The sequence below is a fragment of the Schistocerca serialis genome, chromosome 4 (genome assembly GCF_023864345.2).
Source record: "Schistocerca serialis cubense isolate TAMUIC-IGC-003099 chromosome 4, iqSchSeri2.2, whole genome shotgun sequence".
NCBI classification, from domain to species: Eukaryota; Metazoa; Arthropoda; class Insecta; order Orthoptera; family Acrididae; genus Schistocerca; species Schistocerca serialis.
In genome coordinates, this window is record NC_064641.1 from 736,689,831 (window position 1) to 736,715,338 (window position 25,508).

Consider the following 25,508-nt stretch of genomic DNA (forward strand, 5'->3'; position numbering starts at 1 on the left):
CTCTGGCCATAATAACGCTCTTGATACGCCTGGGCATTGAGTCAAACAGAGCTTGGATGGCGTGTACAGGTACAGCTGCCCATGCAGATTCAACACGGTACCACAGTTCATCAAGAGCAGTGACTGGCGTATTGTGACGACCAGTTGTTCGGCCACCATTGACCATACGTTCTCAATTGGTGAGAGATCTGGAGAATGTGCTGGCCAGGGCAGCAGTCCAACATTTTCTGTATCCAGATAGGCCCGTACAGGACCTGCAACATGCGGTCGTGCATTACCATGCTGAAATGTAGGGTTTCGCAGGGATCGAATGAAGGGTAGAGCCACGGGTCGTAACACATCTGAAATGTAACGGCCACTGTTCAAAGTACCGTCAATGCGAACAAGAGGTGACCGAGACGTGTAACCAATGGCACCCCATACCATCACGCCAGGTGATACGCCAGTATGGCAATGACGAATACACGCTTCGAATGTGCGTTCACCGCGATGTCACCAAACACGGATGCGACCATCATGATGCTGTAAATAGAACCTGTATTCATCCGAAAAAATTACGTTTTGCCATTTGTGCACCCAGGTTCGCCGTTGAATACACCATCGCAGGCGCTCCTGTCTGTGATGCAGCGTCAAGGGTAACCGCAGCCATGGTCTCCGAGCTGATAGTCCATGCTGCTGCAAACGTCATCGAACTGTTCGTGCAGATGTTTGTTGTCTAGCAAACGTCCCCATCTGTTGACTCAGGGATCGAGACGTGGCTGCACGATCCGTTACAGCCATGCGGATAAGATGCCTGTCATCTCGACTGCTAGTGATACGAGGCCGTTGGGATCCAGCACGGCGTTCCGTATTACCCTCCTGAACCCACCGATTCCATATTCTGCTAACAGTCATTGGATCTCGACCAACGCGAATAGCAATGTCGCGATAGGATAAACCGCAATCGCGATAGGCTACAATCCGATCTTTATCAAAGTCGGAAACGTGATGGTACCCATTTCTCCTCCTTACACGAGGCATCACAACAACGTTTCACGAGAAATCGGTTGGAATGTTTCCTCATGTCAGCACGTTGTAGGTGTCACCAACGGCACCAAGTTTGTGTGAATGTTCTGAAAAGCTAATCATTTGCATATCACAGAATCTTCTTCCCGTCGGTTAAATTTCGCGTCTGTAGCACGTCATCTTCGCGGTGTAACAATTTTAATGGCCAGTAGTGTATAATGACAGTTGGTAATGCACAACTACTCTATTAGCAGCCGAAAGGAAGTGGTTTTCGAATGGGAACCCCCAAACGTTTGATGACAAGAAGACAAATCAACCGAATCCTGCACACAGACAGATAAAGTAAGAAATGAAGAAGTTCTCAATATAATGTATGGGAATCGAAAATTATTGGAAGAATGTTTTCAGAAGAAGGGAAAGGCAAATGGCATGTATTATGCGGAATCCAGGCATAGTTAATTTATCGCTGACGGGAGCAGAAGTAGGAGACAAAATAACGAGCACGAAAGACTAGAGTATGCAAAACAGTTTATGGACGATGTTGGGTGTAATAGTCTGAAACGCGTCAGCTGCCTCCCTTTACATTAAAAGAGCAAAAATATGAGACCTTATGAGAGATATGACCGACCATCTGCAGGCTGATGCCATGTTTTTCCAGCTCCTTTCCTGCTGTGAACTGTTACAGCAGTCCGCTAGCAACTTTCATAATGTCGCCAGTTGTCAGTCTCCGTACCTTTGCTTCTCTGAATAGATATGGTGATAGCTGGCCAGAGATATCAAGCGTCTTTAGTTGCAGAATACGGCAGGGTCCCGTATTTTGCGATTGCCTCGCACGCTCAGTATTATTGACACAATAATACTGTGCAGTTTTATGACCGGTAAGCTTCAGTTAAAAATTTACCTTCCTAGCGAACATGTCGGTGTTCGACAATGTCTCTCGTATTGTAATCGAGCTGTTTGCCTTGCAGTAAGTAACAACTGTTGTAAGCGAAATAAAACAATGGTTTACTGATTACTGACTGCAACTTACATTATCTTCGGTCTGTGCTGTGACAAGTGTTGCAAGATAAACAGACGTGTACGCTCACTTAAAAGTTGATTTTATTTGTCAATGCTTAGGACTGCTAGAAATATAACAAATAATTCCGCCTACTTTCATCAAACCACGATCTTCAGTTTCCTCTGCTGTTATGAACAACGAGATATCTGGAGTTTCCTGATTAGTCAGGAATTTCATTTCACAAAGTGCCAAGTGGTGCTTTCATATACGTCTTCAAGCCAACTTTCATATCTGTTGTCATTTACTTTTTTCAGTTCTACCGGAAGTTTGTTCGGAGATAACTGAATTTTCCATCTTGTCGGCAGGAACTGCCGTGTACTATGCAGTACCACTCTTGCACGGTACAATACACTGAGCGAGAGTTACTGTTTTCAAAAGGTCTGCAACAATCTTCAAAATATTGCGCAAACCGTCAATACCTATCTCATATTATCAATATTATTGCCAAATACTCAGTACTTCGCGATAAATATTGAGCGGTTGAGGGCCCGTTAGATTTTGGCGGGATGCCTGGGGAAGGGGTGGGCGGAGGGGGGTGGGGGGGAGTGTAACATACCGTCGAACGTGATCCCACGCCTCCATTTGACAGTGACATTGTCTTCCCTCCAATTGTTCTCTTGACATCAAGTCTGAATTGACCTTTAGCGTCTCTGTTTGTAGACAAGGTCAGTATTTTATCATTGATGTCCTCGTATTTATTACGTTCATTTCCTTCTATTTTTTCTATCTAGCATGAGGTAGGTACAAATCTTTTTCATTATGTGTGTGTGTGTGTGTGTGTGTGTGTGTGTGTGTGTGTGTGTGAATTCCTAAGGGACCAAACTGCTCAGGTCATCGGTCCCTAGACTTACACACTACTTAAACTAACTTATGCTGAGAACAATACACACATCCATGCCCGAGAGAGGACTCGAACCTTAGGCTGGAGGGGCCGCGCAATCCATGACATGGCGCCCCAGACCACGCGGCCACTCCGCGCCGCTCTTTTCCATTCGGCTCAGTCTTGTACAAGAGATCTGAATTCTTAAATCTTAATTCTCATCACCATTGATTGTTTTCCATGTTCCGGGTGATCAAAAAGTCAGTATAAATTTGAAAACTGAATAAATCACGGAATAATGTAGATAGAGAGGTACAAATTAACGCCGGCCGCGGTGGTCTAGCGGTTCTAGGCACACAGTCCGGAACCGCGCGACTGCTACGGTCGCAGGTTCCAATCCTGCCTCGGGCATGGATGTGTGTGATGTCCTTAGGTTAGTTAGGTTTAAGTAGTTCTAAGTTCTAGGGGACTGATGACCACAGTAGTTAAGTCCCATAGTGCTCAGAGCCATTTGAACCATTTTTTAGAAATTGACACACATGCTTGGAATGACATGGGGTTTTATTAGAACCGAAAAAATACAAAAGTTTAAAAAATGTCCGACAGATGGCGCTTCATCTGATCAGAATAGAAATAATTAGCATAACAAAGTAAGACAAAGCAAAGATGATGTTCTTTACAGGAAATGCTCAATATGTCTACCATCATTCCTCGACAATAGCTGTAGTCGAGGAATAATGTTGTGAACAGCACTGTAAAGCATGTCCGGAGTTATGGTGAGGCATTGGCGTCGGATGTTGTCTTGCAGCACCCCTAGAGATGTCGGCCGATCACGATACACTTACGACTTCAGGTAACCCCAAAGCCAATAATCGCACGGACTGAGGTCTGGGGACCTGGGAGGCCAACCATGACGAAAGTGGCAGCTGAGCACACGATCATCACCAAACGACGCGCGCAAGAGATCTTTCATGCGTCTAGCAATATGGTGTGGTTCTAATAAAACCCCATATCATTCCAAGCATGTGTGTCAATTTTTACCTCTCTATCTACATTATTCCGTGGTTTATTAAGTTTTTAAATTTATACTGACTTTTGATCACCCGGTATTCCTCCTGTGTGCAGTCCGGAATCTTGCCTTCTTCCTTTTGCCTTACGATATTGAGTCCATCATTCATATTAGGCTTCATATTTAAAAAATTAATTCCGCATCCACTGAAGAGAGATCCTGCGGTAAGTGCTATCGGTATGTGATAGCTACATATATATAGCTTTCGACTGATTTGATGCGATTCTCCACATTTACCTACCTCGTGGTTATTCTTTCATATCTAAGCAACTTACAAAAGGCCATTTGACAAGTGCGAAAGGGTCTCCATTTTCTTCAATACCCCAAGAAAAACATGTTCATTTGATCGTTTTTAACGTGCATAACTACGAAGATAATTTATTTTAATTATGGACCCCGACGTACAAGGTCAGCGGATGGGCCCTATGTATATTCAGTTTATTCATTTGGATCAGTTATCGTTACGCTTTCAATAAACCACTGGAGGTGAAATAATCTCAATATTTATCCGTTCGAATAATTCACGCGCTAGTTTTATTCACTCAATAATAATTTTGAGGCCATATTCTCACTGGACATAAAAAAATCATACTTTTTACAATAACTCAAACTAATCACTCGTATTTGGGACCGGAGGACCCGGATATTGAGAGGATAGTTGCTTGCCCAGTCGTTTCGTACGGAAGGGTGAAAGTGACGTTATAAGATACCTTCGAGTACTAAGGAACTATCTTGTTAGAGGTTATTAATGGACAAAGAAAATTCATAACAGAACTTATTGACAAAAATTGCTTGATCGCGAAAATATATACACACAAACACATCAAACAATATTTAGAACACAATACTTACAGTCTATTTATATTATCCATCGTGCCTTGATTTCTTTCTAATTGTCAGTTATCGTCAGAAACACTTGCATTTTTCTTATTATATGAGCTGACTTTTTCACTGTTAAAATGATTTTTAAATAAAAATTATTTCATCAATTTACGTTCTTATTTGCTCAAAATATAAGCTTTTCCCATCTCCTAGGTACTATAAAATCTATTTTTTTCTGTTTTAGGTATTTAATTACTTTTGTGGAAGAGCCCTGCTCGGAATAATATCGACGTCCTCATGGAATCTTGGCAAAGTGTAATGAAAACAAACCAAACAATCAAGTAAACACTAGGAAGACAAAAAAGAACGTAATCGACTGCTATAACGTAAGTGACCGGGAGCGGAAAGGAATCGTTAACTATCGATGTTAGGAGCAACGACTCTCTCTCTCTCTCTCTCTCTCTCTCTCCCCACCACATACCTGCGTCAACGTCAAAACGACGACTCCCTTTTCCGTTCTGTTCAGTTACGTTGAAGGTCTGTGTCAATTATGCCATTTTAAATGCGTTGTGCATCTTGCGCATTACTTTTACATTCCATTCAATCCCATTCCGTTCCGTCAAGTGTGGATCGTGCTTAAGACGAACTACTTAGCCATCCACATTGGGACGAGTGTGTGTTGTGTTGTGCTTCGGAGAGAAACAGACAGAGCAATTCAAAAAATACGAAACACCATCCTTTAGAGTCCATGTTACAGGGATGTCATACAATCCTGACCCATTTCTAAAAAATAATGCATCTATTTACACAGCACACCATTCATGTAAGATTGCTGTCGCTTTATGGATACATTTTCAAGTGGTGTTGTTGATGTTGTTGTTGTGGTCTTCAGTCGTGAGACTGGTTTGATGCACCTCTCCATGCTACTCTATACTGCGCAAGCTGCTTCATCTCCCGGTACGTACTGCAGCCTACATCCTTCTGAATCTGCTTAGTGTATTCATCTCTTGGTCTCCCTGTACGATTTTTACCCTCCACGCTGCCCTCCAATACTAAATTGGTGATCCCTTGATGCCTCAGAACATGTTCTTCCAACCGATACCTCCTTCTAGTCAAGTTGTGCCACAAACTCCTCGTCTCCCCAATTCTATTCAATACCTCCTCATTAGTTATGTGATCCACCCATCTAATCTTCAGCATTCTTCTGTAGCACCACATTTCGAAAGCTTCTATTCTCTTCTTGTCCAAACTAGTTATCGCCCATGTTTCACTTCCATACACGGCTACACTCCATACAAATACTTTCAGAAACGACTTCCTGACACTTAAATCTATACTCGATGTTAACAAATTTCTCTTCTTCAGAAACGCTTTCCTTGCCATTGCCAGTGTACATTTTATATCCTCTCTACTTCGACCATCATCAGTTATTTTGCTCCCCAAATAGCAAAACTCATTTACTACTTTAAGTGTCTAATTTCCTAATCTAATTCCCTCTTCATCACCCGAGTTGACTCGACTACATTCCATTATCCTCGTTTTGCTTTTGTTGATTTTCATATTATTTCCTCCTTTCAAGACACTGTCCATTCCGTTCAACTGCTCTTCCAAGTCCTTGCTGTCTCTGACAGAATTACAGTGTCATCGACGAACCTCAAAGCTTTTATTTCTTCTCCATGGATTTTAATTCCTACTCCGAATTTTTCTTTTGTTTCCTTTACTGCTTGCTCAATAAACAGATTGAATAACATCGGGGAGAGGCTAAAACCCTGTCTCACTCCCTTCCCAACCACTGCTTCCCTTTCATGTTGGAACACGTGAGGCACTACTGACCCTACGACTTTACTTGGAAGCTAGATTAAGAAAAGACAAACCTATGCTTCTAGCATTTGTAGACTTGGAGAAAGCTTTTGACAATGGTGACTGGAATACTCTCTTTCAAATTCTAAAGGTGGCAGGGATAAAATACAGGGAGCGAAAGGCTATTTACAATTTGTACAGAAACCCTCAAGTGAAAAGACGTAAAATCATGAAAACAAGAGGAACACTCTGCCGAGCACGTTAAATATGATTTGCAGAGTAGTCAAGCAGATGTAGATGTAGGTGCTGCCCCCGATGTAGATACATGTGCCACAAAATCCTAGATTAATTTCTGGAACCTGGAGCAGACTTCCAAGAGGATAAGTCAATGAAGTGATGCTAGGTATAAACTCGGATCAGAGTTCCTCACCTGTCATTTACGCTCTTCTGTCTAGTGGCCTCTCGTTCGTCCAAGGCAGCTTTCCACTGCCTCCCGAGAGGACGAGCCATCACGTTCTTCCATCGAGAAGCCTTTAGTCTACTCAACGCTGCTTACGTCTGCTTTCAGAGAGGACGAAGCGAGAAGTATTCCTCGCCAGCACTCGAGTGGCTGCTACGCTGGGAATGCGACGGCAAGGTACTCGCGCAACGGCGAGGGAATGTGCCTATGTTGGCTCCGTAGCGCCATAGAACGGCTTTCCGGGCAATGTGGCCCTGCCAGCCCAAGAGCTTGTAGAGGGCAAAGCATTCGTGAAGAGAAACTGTCTGGAATATCACTCGCCGGGGACATCGTGAAGGAGACTCCAGGCGGGACGAATATCGTCATTCTGTGACACACAGCTTTTCCTGAAGGGTGAGCCTTCACGAACTCACATCGAAGCCCGTAGTGCTACCACAGGATCTAACGAGGAACTAACATGGCAAGTGCCATAATCCGATTTCCCAGGAACTTCGGTCAGTGGAAGACGATTCAGAATAAGCATGTCTCGGCTTGTCGGTAGATTCACGTCCGTTTCTGAAAAAACGACGGTCAAAATTTTCGAGGTATTTTCCATGCCTTTTACTGTGTCCCCGGAAGCAGTGGTGGCATAGTGTTTAGCGTTGCAGGGTCTTGCGCACAGTGTTGGAAACCCGATAACTGTTTTTTATTAATTTTTAATGTCTTCATGTACCTACCCATGTCCGTAGAAGGTTACTACACGAATGCGTCTTGCCATATCAGGGGATACAAGGGCAACATATTAATTGTAAAATTGTAACTGGATTTCACAATAAGTGTCACAAATTTATTATACAGGGTGTTACAAAAAGGTACGGCCAAACTTTCAGGAAACATTCCTCACACACAAAGAAAAAAAATATGTTATGTGGGCATGTGTCCGGAAACGCTTACTTTCCATGTTAGAGCTCATTTTATTACTTCAAATCACATTAATCATGGAATGAAAACACACAGCAACAGAACGTACCAGCGTGACTTCAGACACTTTGTTACAGGAAATGTTCAAAATGTCCTCCGTTAGCGAGGATACATGCATCCACCCTCCGTCGCGTGGAATCCCTGATCCGCTGATGCAGCCCTGGAGAATGGCGTATTGTATCACAGCCGTCCACAATACGAGCACGAAGAGTCTCTACATTTGGTACCGGGGTTGCGTAGACAAGAGCTTTCAAATGCCCCCATAAATGAAAGTCAAGAGAGTTGAGGTGAGGAGAGCGTGGAGGCCATGGAATTGGTCCGCCTCTACCAATCCATCGGTCACCGAATCTGTTGTTGAGAAGCGTACGAACACTTCGACTGAAATGTGCAGGAGCTCCATCGTGCATGAACCACATGTTGTGTCGTACTTGTAAAGGCACATGTTCTAGCAGCACAGGAAGAGTATCCCGTGTGAAATCATGATAACGTGCTCCATTGAGCGTAGGTGCAAGAGCAAACTAAACTGAGCTCTAACATGGAAATTAAGCGTTTCCGTACACATGTCCACATAACATCTTTTCTTTCTTTGTGCGTGAAGAACGTTTCCTGAAAGTTTGGCCGTACCTTTTTCTAACACCCTGTATATGTGTGTGTATGATAGGTTGGTGATAATAACCTTTTTAAATTGTCATATCCTGATATTTCATTCTCTTGTCAATTCTTATATTCTGGCCATATGTTTATTTCTCAGCAAGATCTAATGCATTCCCTTGGATGATACCGAGCGTAGAAACATTCGAAACACAGTTATTCCGAACACCACGAGCATCCCATACATGCTGGTTTGCTACAATGACGTTTCTTCGTATGAATCTCACTCGGTAAAGAAAGGTCGTCAACACTGGTTAAGATTTCGAGCGTTGGCAATACTTTCGCGGTAAACCATGTATAACGGATCACTTTTCCGAAAAGTGGTGCTTGCAGTTGACTATAAATAAAGATTGTGTGTGTGTGTGTGTGTGTGTGTGTGTGTCTGTGTCTGTGTGTATTGCACCGGGGACCTAGAAACGACGGAGAGCCTTCGTCCCACTGTACTCCTCAGTGGTTCACAACCCCACAACAGGCCACAGCCGTCCACTCACCTCACCGCCGCTCCACAGCGAATCCAGTGTTATTGTGTGGTTCAGCCCCCAGTGAACACCCTCCCCCCCCCACCCCTACCCCCCACCCCTACCCCCCCTCCGGAAACGTCTCCTACCAGACGAGTGTAACCTCAAATGTTTGCGTGGTAGACAGTGTTTGCGCCGCAATCGCCGACTTACTGTAACAGAGGCGGAATAAGGGGAACCAGCCCGCATTCGCCGAGGCAGATGGAAAGCCACCTTAAAAACCATCCACAGGCTGGCCGACACACCGGGCCTGGACACTAATCTGCCGGGAGGATTCGTGCTGGAGACCGGCACGCCTTCCGACTCGGGAAGCAGCGAGTTAAACCGCGCGACTAGCGAGCGGGTTATAAATATACACTACAGGAATTTCAGCGAAAGCAGTTTCAAATAATCCTTATTCTTTTTTCTTTCTTTTTTTAAATTCATCCGATATCAGAAAGTGGTCCGACAATATGTTAGGAGGTATCCCGTGACTTTTATCACCTCAGTGTATCGCACCACGTACCCGTAACACTACAAAGCGGCATACAGTCTTGTCATCATGGTTTGTCTCATCAGTGTACTTGTGGTGTGATATGCATACAGAATGCCTGCCACAGGTGTTTGTGTATGTGTTGTTGACAGATGCAGCTACGACTACCTGCAGATCCTGGAGCGAGTGGGAAACAGCAACAGCAGCGTAGCGACGCGACGCCTCTGTGGAGACTGGAGCTCTCGCCTCAAGAAGCTGCGCTACGTCAGCCAGGGTCCCGCCCTGCAGCTCAGGTTCTTCTCCGACTACTCGCACCACTACAGCGGCTACAAGGCGCGCATCTCCATGGAACAAGGTCCGTACATCAAGTTTTGGTTAACAGCTGAATATTTTAATTGTCATAACTCATTATTTTATACTACTCTCTCCTTCCCTCCCTCTCTCTCTCTCTCTCTCTCTCTCTCTTTCTCTCTTTCCCTCCCTCCCTCCCTCCCTCCCCCCCCCCTCTCTCTCTCTCTTATAAAACACACACACACACACACACACACACACACACACACACACACACACACACACACGCGCGCGCGCGCGCGCGCGCGCGCGCGCGCGCGCGCTCTTACACGGAAGCGCGCGCGCTCTTACACGGAAGCGCGCGCGCTCTCACTTAATTAAATCTCTAATTTATTCACCTTCTGTCCGCCTCCGGTAGCTGAGTGGTCAGCGCGACAGAATGTCAATCCAATGGGCCCAGGTTCTATTCCCGACTGGGTCGGAGACTTTCTCCGCTCAGGGACTGGGTGTTGTACTAATCATCATCATTTCATCCCCAGCGACGCGCCAGTCGCCGAAGTGGCGTCAAATCGACTTGCACCCGGCGAACGGTCTACTCGACGGGAGGCCCTAATCACACGACATTCACCCTTTATTTGATCCAATCTCATTCAGTCACACTGTAATTTACTCAAATGTCTCACTCGTTCATTTGGCCTCTCGTTCACTTATTCACTTCATCTCTCACTCAGTCAACTCGACACGCAAGTCGGTGAAGTGGCGTCAACTCAAGGACTTCCACCAGGCGATCGGTCTACCGGACGGGAGGCCCTAGCCACACGGCATTTCCATTTGCTCACTCAACAACTCATTAAGTCATTTTCCCTCTCACTTATTCAGTCTCTCGTTCACACTCCGCTTACTCAGCCTTGCACTCGCTCAAATTCTTACTAAAACCCTCATTTAGTTACTCTCTCCCTCGCTGGAATTCATAACTCATATTCTCACACATTCAGTCTCTCACTCACAGTCTGCCCTATTCACTTACTCACTCACTTACTTAGTCTGTCACACATTAGCTGATTCAGTCATTCACTGTCCGTTACTTTGTTTTCCTCTTTTAACTGAAGAAAACAGTATCTCTGCTCTCCAACCCTGAAATAATCTTCTGTATCGATGTGCTATGTTTTGGCGTTACTAATAACAGTACCAGGTTGTCATAATTAAACTACCAAACTTGGTAGCATTAATGCACAGAGCAAGGGCTGCCTGATTTCCATGCGTCACAGCGCCACCGTCCAATTACAACTATGGCGCCACGTGAAGTTATCAGTCATCATGATTCATGGTCTCACACGTCACAGCGCACTTGTTCACGTGCCATCGTGGGCTTGGACAAACGGAGCAGGACATTATTGGTGAAGCTCTATTATCAACACAGCAGTAATGCTGGCAGCTGCACCACAAGAATATCGCCGACTGATAGGATTACGGAAGGGTCCTCTTTCTCCACCTACTGTGCGGAGCGTTATGAAGAAATTCGAATCAGCTGGAGAACTGGCCGTCGCTCCGTGAAGAGACCGACGACGGTTTGCACCACAGGTGGTTGATGAAACAGCTGTTGCTGTAGCAGACAACGCAGCCAGCAATTCCCGATCGTCAGGCAGTGCGCGTGCTGTGTCATGACAGTTGAACATCCAATGGACCACTGTACTGAAGGTGCTTCGAACCATTCTCAAATGGTAGCCGCACAAGATCACCTGCTTCTCCGAAACATATTTGGGAAAAATTGAATTATCAGCCGATCATTTCCAAATGCTTGGCCGGCACGATTACCTGATCTCACTCCCTGTGGTTTTCGGATGTGGGTTTACCTGAAGGACAGGGTTTATCAGGGGAACATTCACACATGTGCTGATCTGAATTGCAGCATATCAATAGAGGAAGCCAGGATACCTTCGTCCTGCTGTGCAGAATGCAATCCTGAGCTTTGAGACTCTTCTGGACACTGATGGGCGCCACATTCAGCCACTTTTCTAGCAGTAATGGTATCGGTATGTTATGATATGACTTATCGTAGCAGCACATCAAAAGTGTTTCAATTGAATTGGTTCGTTTCTTCCCCATTTTCCTGAAATTAATGCTACCGAGTTTGGTACTCGCACGGTAATTGGTTTCCGTGTTATAACGTGTTAAATATGGAAAGTTTAATTATAACCATCCGGTATTTTACCGAAAAATTCTTTTCCATATTCCATACTTATCCAAGCAGAATTCATTTGACGGCTTGTTACATACACATTTAACAGCATACCTTTTACCATGATCAGTTTTGACTTAAGGGGCTCCGGAAAGGCTCAAAATCATGAAAAGTTCAATTTTTACTTTTTGCGTTTTCTGAATCTGCAGACTATTACCTTTTAATAGATATATAATTTATTCAATTCCGAAGACTACAACTATTTTTAAATTTTTTTTTGAAATGTGTTCTACATGGGCGTGACCCACTGTGGCGCTGTTAAACTGCTATCAAATGGTGTTATTATTAACGTCCGTGTTCATCAGGTACATTTTAGTGATGTGAGATAAAGTATATGTTGTGGCTAACCTGTGATGGTTCAATATATATCGCTGGTGTGATTGTCGATTGTTTCATGTTTATTTACTCTGTCGTTATCTCGAAAATATTCGTAATTAATTCTGTTTCTTGAGTCTCTGTTTTGTTGAAGTATAATAATGAGTAAAAGTAAAGTTATTAGAAATCCTCTGAAGGCTTTTAAGGAAAGGAGAAATGTTGGAAAGCCAAAGGTATGTGTTATTAGTGTAAACAATAAAGACGATAACCAAGTGAGTGAACCTAACCTCTCAAGTACACCTGCCCATAGCAGTCAAAGTGGGAAAGAAAATACTTCACAGAAGAAGCTTGGTTCAATGAGTGAAAACTATGAATGTTTTACGGGCGAATCGGATGTGAATGAAATATTTGATATGTCGGTTCTCAAAGGAATTTTTTCAAACTGTGTAAGATGTATTCATTGTAGTGAAGTTGGTCTGGAACTCTCCATAACAAAGCACGTAGGACTTGCTAGTGAAATACAACTGAAATGTGATAAGTGTTCATACATGACCACCTTTTGGAACAATGTTGCAGTAACTGCAACTGAAGAAAATAGTAGCAAAATCTACGAACACAACATTAGATTTGTTTATTCCTTGCGTTCAGTTGGTAAGGGTGCTACTGCAGGTGCAATTTTCTGTGCCATCATGAATCTTCCAAATCCCCCAACCAAGTTTACGACCTATAATAAATTAATAGGGTCTAAAGTAGAAGATGTCTGTATAGAATCTATGAAGAACGCTGTGGAAGAGGCAGTAATGGAAAATAATGGTAACAGAGATTTGACTGCAGCGTTCGATGGTACCTGGCATAAACGGGGACACACATCTCTTCATGGTGTAGTATCTGCCACCAGTATGTATACAGGGAAAGTTTTAGATGTAGCAGTAATATCAAAGTATTGTAGATGTCCACAAAAATATAAAGGTACACATGAAAATAATTGCAAAGCTAACTATACTGGCAGTAGTGGAGGAATGGAAGTGGCTGGTGTTGCCAGTATATTCCAGCGTTCTGAGGCGTGTGATAAAGTGCGATATGTTAATTACCTTGGTGACGGTGATTCTAAAAGTTTCAAACATGTTCAAGGACTGAAGCCCTATGGTGATGATGTTGTAGTGCAGAAATCTGAGTGTATTGGACACGTACAGAAGCGAATGGGAACAAGACTTCGGCGACTGAAAGCTTCGTACAAAAAACAAAAACTCAGTGATGGTAAAGGGTTGGATGGGAAGGGAAGGTTAACTCACAGTGTAATTGACAAAATACAGAACTATTATGGAATGGCTATTAGGCAAAATACACAAAGTGTCGACGAAATGAAGAAGGCTGTTTGGGCTCTTTTTTTTCATACTTCTTCAACCGATGAAAATCCGCAACATAGCTTGTGTCCCAAAGAAGAAGACAGTTGGTGTAAATATAACAAAGGATTGCTAACTGGTGAAGTGTACACTCATAAGCATAGTCTGCCTCATGCAATAATGGAGGTGATAAAACCTATTTTCAGAGACTTAGCAGCACCTGAACTGTTGAAAAAGTGTATTCACGGAAAAACTCAAAACCCCAATGAAAGTGTAAATAGTGTTATATGGTCGAGAATCCCCAAGACTGTATTTGTTGGAATAGAAACACTTCACTTTGGTGTGTATGATGCTGTTGCGACTTTCAATGATGGCAACATTGTAAGGTGCAAGGTATTTAGAAATATGGGAATGAAGATAGGTTCTAACATGGTACGAGCGATGCTTGCTTTAGACAAGGAACGCCTTCGGGCTGCAGACAGGGCTGTAAAGAGTCTAGAAATACAAGCAAGAGTAAACAGGAGGAGGAACAAGAGGAAGCTGGAGGAGGAGTTTGCAGAGGATAAAGATAATCCATCCTATGGACCTGGAATGCACTAAAAAGTTAATCCAATCTTTGTCGCTCGATTCCCAAAACTTTTATTTTCTCATACTAATTACATGTTTTCTAAGGATCTTCCAAACATATTTGTTCCAAACTTTCAGTAAATGTTACACAGTACCTTCTGCATAATTTAACACAGCCTTTTTCCAAAAAACTGTATATTTTTGAATATATAAATAAAAAATTGCAAAAAAATGTTGTGAATTTTCATTACAATTGAAAAAAATCATCTTTAATAACTGAACTAAAATTTTGTAAAATCCCTGTGTTACGTTGTAGCCCATATTCCAATAAATAATCTGTAAAAAGTTCAACTTCCTACCTCAAATACTTTGTGAGGAAAGATGTAATTTATAAGCGTTATTTTAACATTGCAAGTATAGGGCGTTCCGGAGCCCCTTAACTAGGTCATCTTCAAAAACTGCTTGCTCTCAGCCTGAATGAAAACATTCTGCCACATTAGCTGAATGAAAACATTCTGCCACATTAGCTGCCATTGAATGGATTAAATATCCCTTTACTTTGATTTAATTACTAAGCTGTTTAGGCCGCTTAGCAGTTTGCAGACGATTGTCTGAAATACAGACCAGATGTAATGTATTTCAAATGCAACATATAAATCAAACATTAGTTTTTTAGTCGAAACCATAAGAGGTCTTAATGCCTCACGTATCAAATGGACATCCTGAGGGTGTACTTCAAGCACTCTTGATATCACACAACAGTGTGCAATAAAACTCAACTTACGTTAAGAAGACTTAGGAACAGTGGACATACAACCAACAAAAGATTATATAGCAAAATAGTTTACAAATCGCCGCATTACAGAAATAACAAGCACTTCTTGGACAGCAGTGACGTAGAGTACCGCCTAGAAGTGTAAGAGTGACTAGGCTTTTTCCTCATGGTCAGCTGCGCGACAACATATGATCTATGTGTCGTTTAAATAATTTTCCATAAAACTTTTTACCCTAATAAAGTGACACAGTGCAACTTATGAATGGAACAAGGGGAAGAGGGATTAGGGTTCCTGTATTCTGTGAACAGGGTTTATAGTCTCGTCATTTGTTCATCTTCTCTCGGTGTAGAAAAAACCGGTATTATCGTAACTACAGTTGTTCTGATGGTAAAAAACGATATCACTTCAGTAGAAATTTTATTTTACACAGATACGGAATATAGAAAATTGCCTGTAAGCATTATGTCGTATTTATTTGGATTAAACTGATGTTGTAGAAAAAGTTTGATACATGCTGAGTTTTGAATCTATACTTATCTACAAATAATGCGTTGATTTGCATAAGCGGACAGGTCAAAGTCCCTTTATGACTTTTGATCTTTTTATCCAAAGGTTCATTCATTGCTGTTGTTGTTAAGAACGAAGAAAGTGTGTTTTCATGTAGTTTTTTTTCACTTTCACCGTGATGAAATGTAGATAACTATATATTTAAAATCAACATTTGTTAATTTTTTAGAAAAATGCTTACAGAATCAGTTTCTGTCTTCCTTCTTACCAACAGCAGTAAAGAAAAATTTCAATATAACAGATGAAAAAGTAAACAGACAAAAAGACTTAACTCAGGCTCCTAATTAGTTTTATACAACCATATATGTTACAACCAGAATGAGATAAAAGTGACAGTGAAACCAGTACGTTAAAAGAAATACAGGCTAGTCTCCACACGCATTTCTCTTTGTTATTCTTAGAAACCATAGCAATAAAAATAACTGCAGAAAACTAAAATCTTTACTAACAAAAAGGCGGAAGTCAGGGGCCCACACAGAGCAATCCCAAACTCCATCTGTATAATTTCATAGGTTTTTCAGGAATATTTTCACAGCATTTTGTGTAAAAAACTCATGGTGTCCAGTGGCTGGTTACAAACTGAGATGATTTCGTTTGATTTCTTACCTATATTTACCTCTACAGTTGTACTGCCCTTAATGTATTTGCACAATAGCACAAATTTCGAAGGTATAGGCTCTGCATCTTGTACAGAAACAAACTTGTTCCATTCACTGACAGTACTTTCTGCCGACAATATGTGTTCCCACGTTATTCTGCGTCATTACGCTTGCTATCAGTATTACTCGCTTCTGACTCAACTTTTTCTGGTACTGTTAGTTGTACCACAGTCTAATAAATACAGTTACGACACACTCTGGTTAGGAAGTTGTTACCGTTTGACGGCTGGAGCGACTCTAGCGCTCCAAGCGGTGAGAAAGCAGTCACTCACATGTGTCGTAAGGACAACGTTCGTTTTTAATTATTTCCTACTTAATTAATAAAATACCTGTCATAATTGTGCTTTCCATGCATTAGTAAACTACAAAAAAAGATGAATTATCATCAAATGCATGTAAAACCAGCCGAATGACACTAACTGAATGACATAAGCTATAGCTTGTTTGTGAAAACATACTTTCGAATATGTGTATATTTGCAGCTTAAGCCGCTGAAAGAAAATAATATAAACATTTATTCCATGCATGCGATACCTATAGTGCTGTTGTTATCTGTTGTTGTTATCACAGACACACTCCTCGACACTTAAAAATTTTTATGGAGTCTAATGATCGTCCATTCTTACACTTCACTCGGCTTTCTAATACACGGATAATTTTTGTAAATGTAATTACTTTCGCTTCAAAAATGAATGTGTTGAAAATTCTTGCCATTTATGGCTCAAATTTAGAAACAGTTGTAGACCTTGTTTACCCTACTTTGGGAAACAATTTTATTGCTTTTGACGATTTATCATCACTTGCCTAGGGTTTTTTCTTAAGCTACAGCTGTTGTGGCTTATTTCACACGTTATACAATGTAGTTATTACAGTCCACGTAGGATTCCTATGTTTCAAATTCACTGTTTCGGCTGAACGTGTAGCGAACAAAACTTCACTTTCTTGTTATACAACGTCTTTCTGCAAAGTGTCAGGTCTTCCGGTATTTACCAACAATTTTTTGCTGTTAAAGGAAAATGACATTATTCGATAAATAACTGTACATTACAAGAGAATCGTAAATGATGTGCCGTGTGATGTACCGTTTCGTACGTTCCAGGGTTCTTAGGAAATTAATGTATGTCAAATGTCGTATCTTTTTGTAGTTATTGTAGATTGTAATGGCAACATAGATTCCCTGTTGTACAAATTATGTTACAGATCAGTGCAAACGTTAGTATTCGTACTCATCAGATCCCGCGACTGTTACTTTAGGCTGTGGTTACACGCAGCAGTATGGACAGGCTCACTGATATGTGTCTCGTGTATGAATGCAGTGAAAGGGCGGCGCACCGATACTAGTCGAGCTGTTGCCGCAGCAACGGAAATTATACTCATGCTCATATATTAAGGATAATGCTGATACATGGTGAGACAACGCTGTGGTGGGCGGTTTGCGGGCTTAAATCACTTCGGGGTATGACCATGCGGTGCATTTGACCTGCGGTCGTCGCACGGTGGCGCTGGCAGCAGTCCACATACACAGAGGTGTTGTTGGTGCATGTCAGAGTACGGTGCAGCAAGTAAGGGTGTAGACGTTTTCAGATGTGCTAATGGTGACTGTGCGTTGAAAATGGCTCAAAGAACACATACTGATGACGTAATGTGGGGTAAAATACTAGGGCGCCTGGAGGCTGGTCAATCACAGCAGGTCGTAGCACGGGCCCTCTGTGTGCCACAAAGTGTGATCTCAAGATTATGGCAACGATTCCAGCAGACAGGAAAAGTGTCCAGACGCTACAGTACGGGACGTCCACAGTGTACAACACCACAAGAAGACCGATATCTCACCATCAGTGCCCGCAGACGGCCACGGAGTACTGCTGGCAGCCTTGCTCGAGACCTTACAGCAGCCGCTGGAACATTTGTCTCCAGACACACAGTCTACAGACGACTGAGCACACATGGTTTATTCGCCTGGAGATCTGCAAGGTGCATTCCACTGACTCCTGGTAAAGCCTGGTGTCAAGTACACAGCACATGGTCATTGGAAAAGTGGTACCAGGTCGTGTTCACGGACGTGTCCAGGTACAGTCTGTACAGTGATTCTCGCCGGGTTTTCATCTGGCGTGAACCAGGAACCAGATACCAACCCCGTGATGTCCTTGAAAGGGACCTCTATGGATGTCGTGGTTCGTTGGTGTGGGGTGGGATTATGTACGTACATCCCTGCAAGTCTTTGATAGTGGAACTGTAACAGGTCAGGTGTATATCGATACGTCATTCTGCACCAGTCCGCCTTTTCCGGGGTGCAGTGGGTCCCACCTTCCTCCTGATGGATGATAACGCACGGCCCCATCGAGCTACCATCGTGGATGAGTACCTTGAAACAGAAGATGTCAGGCGAATGGAGTGGCCTGCCTGTTCTCCAGACCTAAACCCCATGGAGCACGTCTGGGATGCTCTCGGTCGACGTATCGCTGCACATCTTCAAACCCCTATGTCACTTCAGGAGCTCCGATAGGCACTGGTGCAAGAATTTGAGGCTATACGCCAGCAGGTTGTGGACCACCTGATCCAGAGTATGGTAACCCGTTGTGTGGCCTGTGTACGTGTGCATAGCAATCGTATCACATATTGATGTCGGGGTACATGCGCTGGAAACTAGCTTTTTGTAGCACATGTGTTTAGGGACGGTTTTCTCAACTTATCACCAATACCGTGGACTTACAGATCTCAATCGTGTGTGTTCCCCATGCACCCATGCTATTAGGGCCAGTTTTGTGTAGTGCCACGTTGTGTGACACCACATTCTACAGTTATCCTTAATTTGTGAGCATGAATGTAGATCACACGACTTTGGAATCTGAATATGGTTGCGTTATTACACCACAATGAGCCACCGCAGATGACGACTACCAAAAAACTCGGAAAAGTCTCTGAAACATCGACGGAGTTCGGTTCACATTGTAGACCAAAACGGGTCAACCATTATTAGCCATGATGAAATTCTAAAATCAGTTAGGACCACAGGCTAAAATTCAGAAAACAGACAAACCACACAGATATATATGGTCCAGTCATATCAACACGACTAACACCTATGTTCGGCGTCAACGTGCAGTGACCACACATAAACAGCAGGTCGCAGCATTAGAAATGGAGAGTATATAAAGCATGTCGGTGGAACGTGGAAATCCAGATCCTCGAGCGCCACGCACTCCACCTCGCCTTCTGTATACGCCTCCAGTCCCCCACGCAGATCCTCTACGACCTGATTCCTTTCCCCCACCTGTTCCTATTCCTCGAACATATACAAGTCCTCTACACCTCCCACTGCCTTGATTCCCCTCATCCCCTGGTTGCTCCTCTCCTCTCCATCCCCCGCCCTCTGCCGCGCCTGTACCCCCTACCCTCCACCTCTACACCATCTCCTTTCCCAAGGTGGCTTCCATCCTCCCCCTCCTGGATGCTGCCATCTCTCCCTCCATTTATCCCTCCTATCAACTCTGATCGTCATCTGCAGTTCCCTTCCTCTGTCCTTTTCCTGGGCTCCCTCTCTCCCCCCCCCTTCCATCCTGTTTTTTCCCCAACTACCCTCTCTCTGTCTCCCTTCTCTCCCATGAGTCCTTTTGGCTTCCCCTCCACTGCCTTTCGCACTGCTTCTCACATCCGTCCAACCGCCCTTTTTTCTATGCCCCCTTCTTTCCCCCTTCCTCGCCTTTTTATATATCGTTTGTTCTCTCACCATTGTTTGTTTAACTTTCTTATCGGCTGTAGAGCAGCGTATTATGCTGCTGTCAGCCTGCCCCTCCCCGGGTGGGGTGGGGGGGAGGGGGTTATCGAAAATCAATACAGGAAACAAAAACGCTGGTAGCAGTGCAGTCATTGTCTTAATGCAGTTTATAAACCGTTAGCGTGCCATCGGGTTTAAACTGTATGGTGCATGGCAAATAGGCCCCATCCAGAACAGGCGCCGAGTTAATTGTGGTACACCACGGGTCGTAGATGAGAGGGGCAAACGACGGCTGCAGAGAAGTGTGTTAGCGAGTAGGCGTGCAACTGTTGAACAAATGACTGCACAGATCAACCAGGAGGCTGCCACAGTATCTCCTCAACGATCGTTCAGTAAACGTTGCTGCATATGGACCACGGCAGCAGACGCCTAGTTCGTGCACCCATGCTGAATGCTGTTCCTCGGCGATGAAAGCTGGAATTTACATGTCAGTAACGAACCTGGACGTCCACTGAGTGACAATAGGTGGCCTCTTCAGATGGATCACGTTTTATGATCCATCGGACAGATGGCCGTTAGCATATACATCGTGGAACGTCTGAAAACAAACACCCTACAACAATCATCGTGTGTCTCGCGGCCGGAGGATGGAGTATTGTGGTATGGGGAAAGTTTTTGTGTCATACACTGGGTGATCTTGTCATTCTGGAAGGCACAGTGGCTGCGCGGGGTAGCCGCGCGGTACAGGGCGTATGCCTTGTCACGGTCCGTGCGGTTCCCCCCGTCAGAGCTTCGAGTCCTTCCTTGGGCATGGGTGTGTGTGTGTGTGTGTGTGTCGTCCTTAGCGTAAGTTAGTTTAAGTTTGATTAAGTAGCGTGTAAGCTTAGGAACAGATGACCTCAGCGGTTTGGTCCCATTAGAAGTTACCACGAATTTACAAATTTTTCCGAAGGCACAGTGCATCAACATAAGCATGCTTGTCTCCTAAATTCTGTTTGTTTTTCCTCTGCACGATAGCATCTAGCAGCAGGATAATGCAACGTGTCACACAGCTCTTACTTTACCTGCGTGGTTCGAAAAGCACCAGGATGAGTTTATATTACGCCCCTGCCCACCAACCTCCCCGGATTTAAACTCAATCGAGAATCTGTGGACTACTTACTACGGATAGTCGGCCGAGAAACCTAGCGCAGCGCCTGAACGTCTCGCAACGGTCCGCGCTGTGAAAGCTGGTTATTCAGGGTTATGACAAGTGGTCACATTAATGTGACTCAACACAAGCAACGTGAATCTGGAACATAGTACATGCCTGTCTCAACATGTAAAGCAGAGGGTAAGAATGGGGCATCTTAATCCAACCATTGAGAGCCTGTATCGAAGAACAATATCGTTCACACAATTTATGATTGCTACGGATCCAACTGCGGCTAAAGTAATGATTATTGGTTGTTATTAGCACGTCTTTAAATTATTGTACTTTCTATTTTAGAAGACGCGAATAATAGGAGAGACAAACAAAATAGATCAACACAAGGAAGGAAGTGCTTAATTTACGAAATTCTTTCTCTGGTCCAGTAAAATAAAAATCAGTACAAAATTTACTACTTATTAAGTAAATTTACAGGTGATAGTAGCAGCGCATTGGTGACTGAAAAAATGCAGGAAACAGTAAATGTACATCAAATTATCGTAGAAGATCTTGGTAAGTATACTGTGTGATCAAATGTATCTGCACACCTGTCAGAAAATGACTTACAAGTTCGTGGGGCCCTCCATCGGTAATGCTGGAATTCAGTATGGTGTTGGTCCGCCGTTAGCCTTGATGACAGCTTCCACTCTCGCAGGCATACGTTCGATCAGTTGCTGGAAGGTTCCTGGGGAGTGGCAACCCATTCTTTACGGAGTGCTGCACTGAGAAGAGGTATAGCAATGTCGGTCGGTGAGGCCTGGCACGAAGTCGGCGTTCCAAAACATCCCAAAGGTGTTCTATAGGATTCAGGCCAGGACTCTGTGCAAGCCAGTCCATTACAGGGATGTTATTGTCGTGTAACGACTCCGCCACAAGCCATGCATTATGAACAGGTGCTCGATCGTGTTGAAAGGTACAATCGCCATCGACGAATTGCCCTTCAACAGTGGGAAGCAAGAAGATGCTAAAAACATCATTGTAGGCCTGTGCTATGATAGTTCCACGCAAAACAACAAGGGGTGCAAGCCTCCTCCATGAAAAACACGACCACACCATAACACCACCGCCACCGAATTTCACTGTTGGCACTATACACGCTGGCAGATGACGTTCACGGGGCATTCGACATACCCACACCATGTCATCGGATCGCCACATTGTGTACCGTGTTTCGTCACGCCACAAAACGTTTTTCCACTGGTCAATCGTCCAATGTTTACGCTCCTTACACCAAATGAGGCGTCGTTTGGCATTTACAGGCGTGATGCGTGGCTTATGAGCAGCCGCTCGACCGTGAAGTCCACGTTTTCTCAACTCCCGAATAACTATCATAGTACTTGCAGCGGATCCTGATGCAGTTTGGAATTCCTGTGCGATCTTCTGGATAGATGTCTGCCTACAACACATTACGACCTCCTTCAACTGTCGACGGTCTCTGTCAGTCAACATACGAGGTCGGCCTGTACGCTTTTGTGCTGTACGTGTCCCTTCACGTTTTCACTTCACTATCACATCGGAAACAGTGGACTTAGGGATGTTTAGTAGCGTGGAAATCTCGCGTACAGACGTATGACACAAGTGACACCCAATCACCTGACCACGTTCGAAGTGAGTGAGTTCCGCGTAGCGCCCCATTCTTGTCTCTCACGATCTCTAATGACTTCTCAGGTCGCTGATATGAAGTCCTGGCAGTAGGTGACAGCAAAATGCGTCTATGAGAAACGTATGTTTTTGTGGGTGTCCAGATACTTTTGATCACATAGTGTACCAGTATTTCGAAATGATGAAACCACAGATTGTTGAAACCTTAAGCTACGGCAGACAGTAGTAAAGATACATAATGGGAATTGAAGAAATCCGTTCAACAAAACGAGCTCTATCGTATATTCTCATACAATGGAGAGAAAGTGGGCAGTCATCGACGACTTGGGAAAAAAAGGGATGCGTATTTCCATGTGGCTGTGGTGACCTAGAGGATAGACCGCTAGACACTGGCCCTACGAGTCCTGGGTCCAATGTCGGGCAGGAACTGTGATATTTCCTCTTCCAGCCCCTCCAGGACCGGCCCAGCCTGCTGTCAAATTGAACCCAGGGGTGGTTGGACAGGGGGAAGAATGGAAGGTGGGCAGAGCGATGGCGTAGTCAGCCTCTCTTTCCTAGTGCCTCGACGAACGAAAGGCTACATCTACCATGAATCACCAGAAGACGTTGCAGTGTTGAGCTCCACAGACTTTGCATTTTCACATTTCCATGCAGGTAAGATATTTTAAGTTGCCGCGCCTACGTTTGTCTCCACCAACCCTTTCCATAGACAGCCTTTAAAACACAGTAGTTTTCCCAATATATACACAAATTTTCTGTTTTATTACACTACTGTCGGTTTCAAATATATTGGGAGTTTACGTTATTTATATACTTCGGATCATAATAATAATTAAGAGAGACATATCGATGCCGGAGTAGGTAGCCGATCTCCCATGCACAAGGAGTCGAGTGTTGATTGTCGAGGCTTACTAACATGAATGGTCGGGAAGTAATGAAAACTGTGGTGGAAGAACTTAAGTCTTCTGGAATAGGTGTTTGTGGTGTGAACATAAACGATTGCGGTATTCGTTCGGGACAGCTATACTGCTGTTGGAGTCAACAAATAGGTAACCATTATAATGAACTAAATACACACATAAAAAGAAACTGCATCACCCCCCCCCCCCCCCCTCCGGCTCCCAGAAATCCTGATGATAGACGTTGACTGTGGATATTGTATCACAGACAAAGTCCCTTTGACTGTTCAGACATGTCACTAAAGTCACCCAAAGAAGAAAAGAACCAAGCATGAGCAGCGGCTATTAGACGCGGAGGGCGTCCGACAGCTGATCAGTTCCAATCATTCCACCAAGAAGGAGGTACACGGCTAGTGTTGTGTGTAGTTCAACCATGCCTAGACGATGTGTCCACATTGTTACTTTATGCCAGGAAGGGCTCTCAACAAGGGAAGTGTCCAGGCGTCTCGGAGTGAACCAGAGCGATGTTGTTCGGACATGGAGGAGATACAGACAGACCGGAGCTGTCGATCACATGCCTCTCTCAGGCCGCCCAAGGGCTACTACTGCAGTGGAAGACTAATACCTACGGATTATGGCTCTGAGGAACCCTGACTGCAACGCCACCATGTTGCATAATGCTTTTAGTGCTGCCACAGGACGTCGTGTTACGACTCAAACTGTGCGCAATAGGTTGCATGATGCCCAACTTCACTGCCGACGTCCGCGGCGAGGTCCATCTTTGCAACCACGACACTATGTAGCGCGGTACAGATGGGCCCAACAACATGCCGAATGGCCCACTCAGGTTTGCCATCACGTTCTCTTCACGGATGAGTGTCGCGTATACCTTCAACCAGACAATCGTCGGAGACGTGTTTGGAGGCAACCCGGTCAGGCTGAAAGCCACAGACACATTGTCCAGCGTCTGCAGCAATGTGGAAGTTCCCTGCTGTTTTGGGGTGGCACTATGTGGGGCCGACGTGCACCGCTGGTGGTCATGGAAAGCGCCGTAACAGCTGTATGATACGTGAACACAATCCTCCGACCGATAGTGCAATCATATCGGCAGCATACTGGCGAGGCATTCGTCTTCATGGACGACAAATCGCGCCCCCATCGTGCACATCTTTGAATGACTTCCTCCAGGATAACGATATCGCTCGACTAGAGTTGCCAGCATGTTCTTTAGATGTGAACCCTATCGAACATACCTGGGATGGACTGAAAAGATCTGTTTATGGACGACGTGACCCACCAACCACTCTGAGGGATCTACGCCGAATCACCGTTGAGGAGTGGGACAATCTGGACCAACAGCGCCTTGTTGAACTTGTGGATAGTATGCCACGACGAATACAGGCATGCATCAATGTAAGAGGACGCTCTACTGGGTATTAGAGGTACCGGCGTTTACAGCAATCTGGACCACAACCTTTGGAAGTCTCTCTGTATGGTGGTACAACACGTAATGTGTGGTTTTCATGAGTAATAGAAACGGCAGAAATGATGTTTATGTTGATCTCTATTCCAATTTTCTGTACAGGTTCCGGAACTCTCGGAATCGAAGTGATGCAACACTTTTTTTGATGAGTGTATTTCTCATTTGAATGATCTTCTTTTTAATGTTAATTTCTAGAAGACAGCCGTTATGAACCATAAATCACGCA

General features: G+C 44.1%; 1 protein-coding gene across 1 annotated transcript in view; it reads left to right on the forward strand.

The window, feature by feature from the left end:
- The window catches only part of LOC126474735 (uncharacterized), a 575,439-nt gene that overhangs the window by 209,739 nt on the left and 340,192 nt on the right, over positions 1 to 25,508 (forward strand). Inside the window, exon 8 of the mRNA XM_050102214.1 lies at positions 9,790 to 9,992. Within this exon, the coding sequence (XP_049958171.1) occupies positions 9,790 to 9,992 (203 nt within the window). The remainder of the gene's footprint in view (positions 1 to 9,789; positions 9,993 to 25,508) is intronic.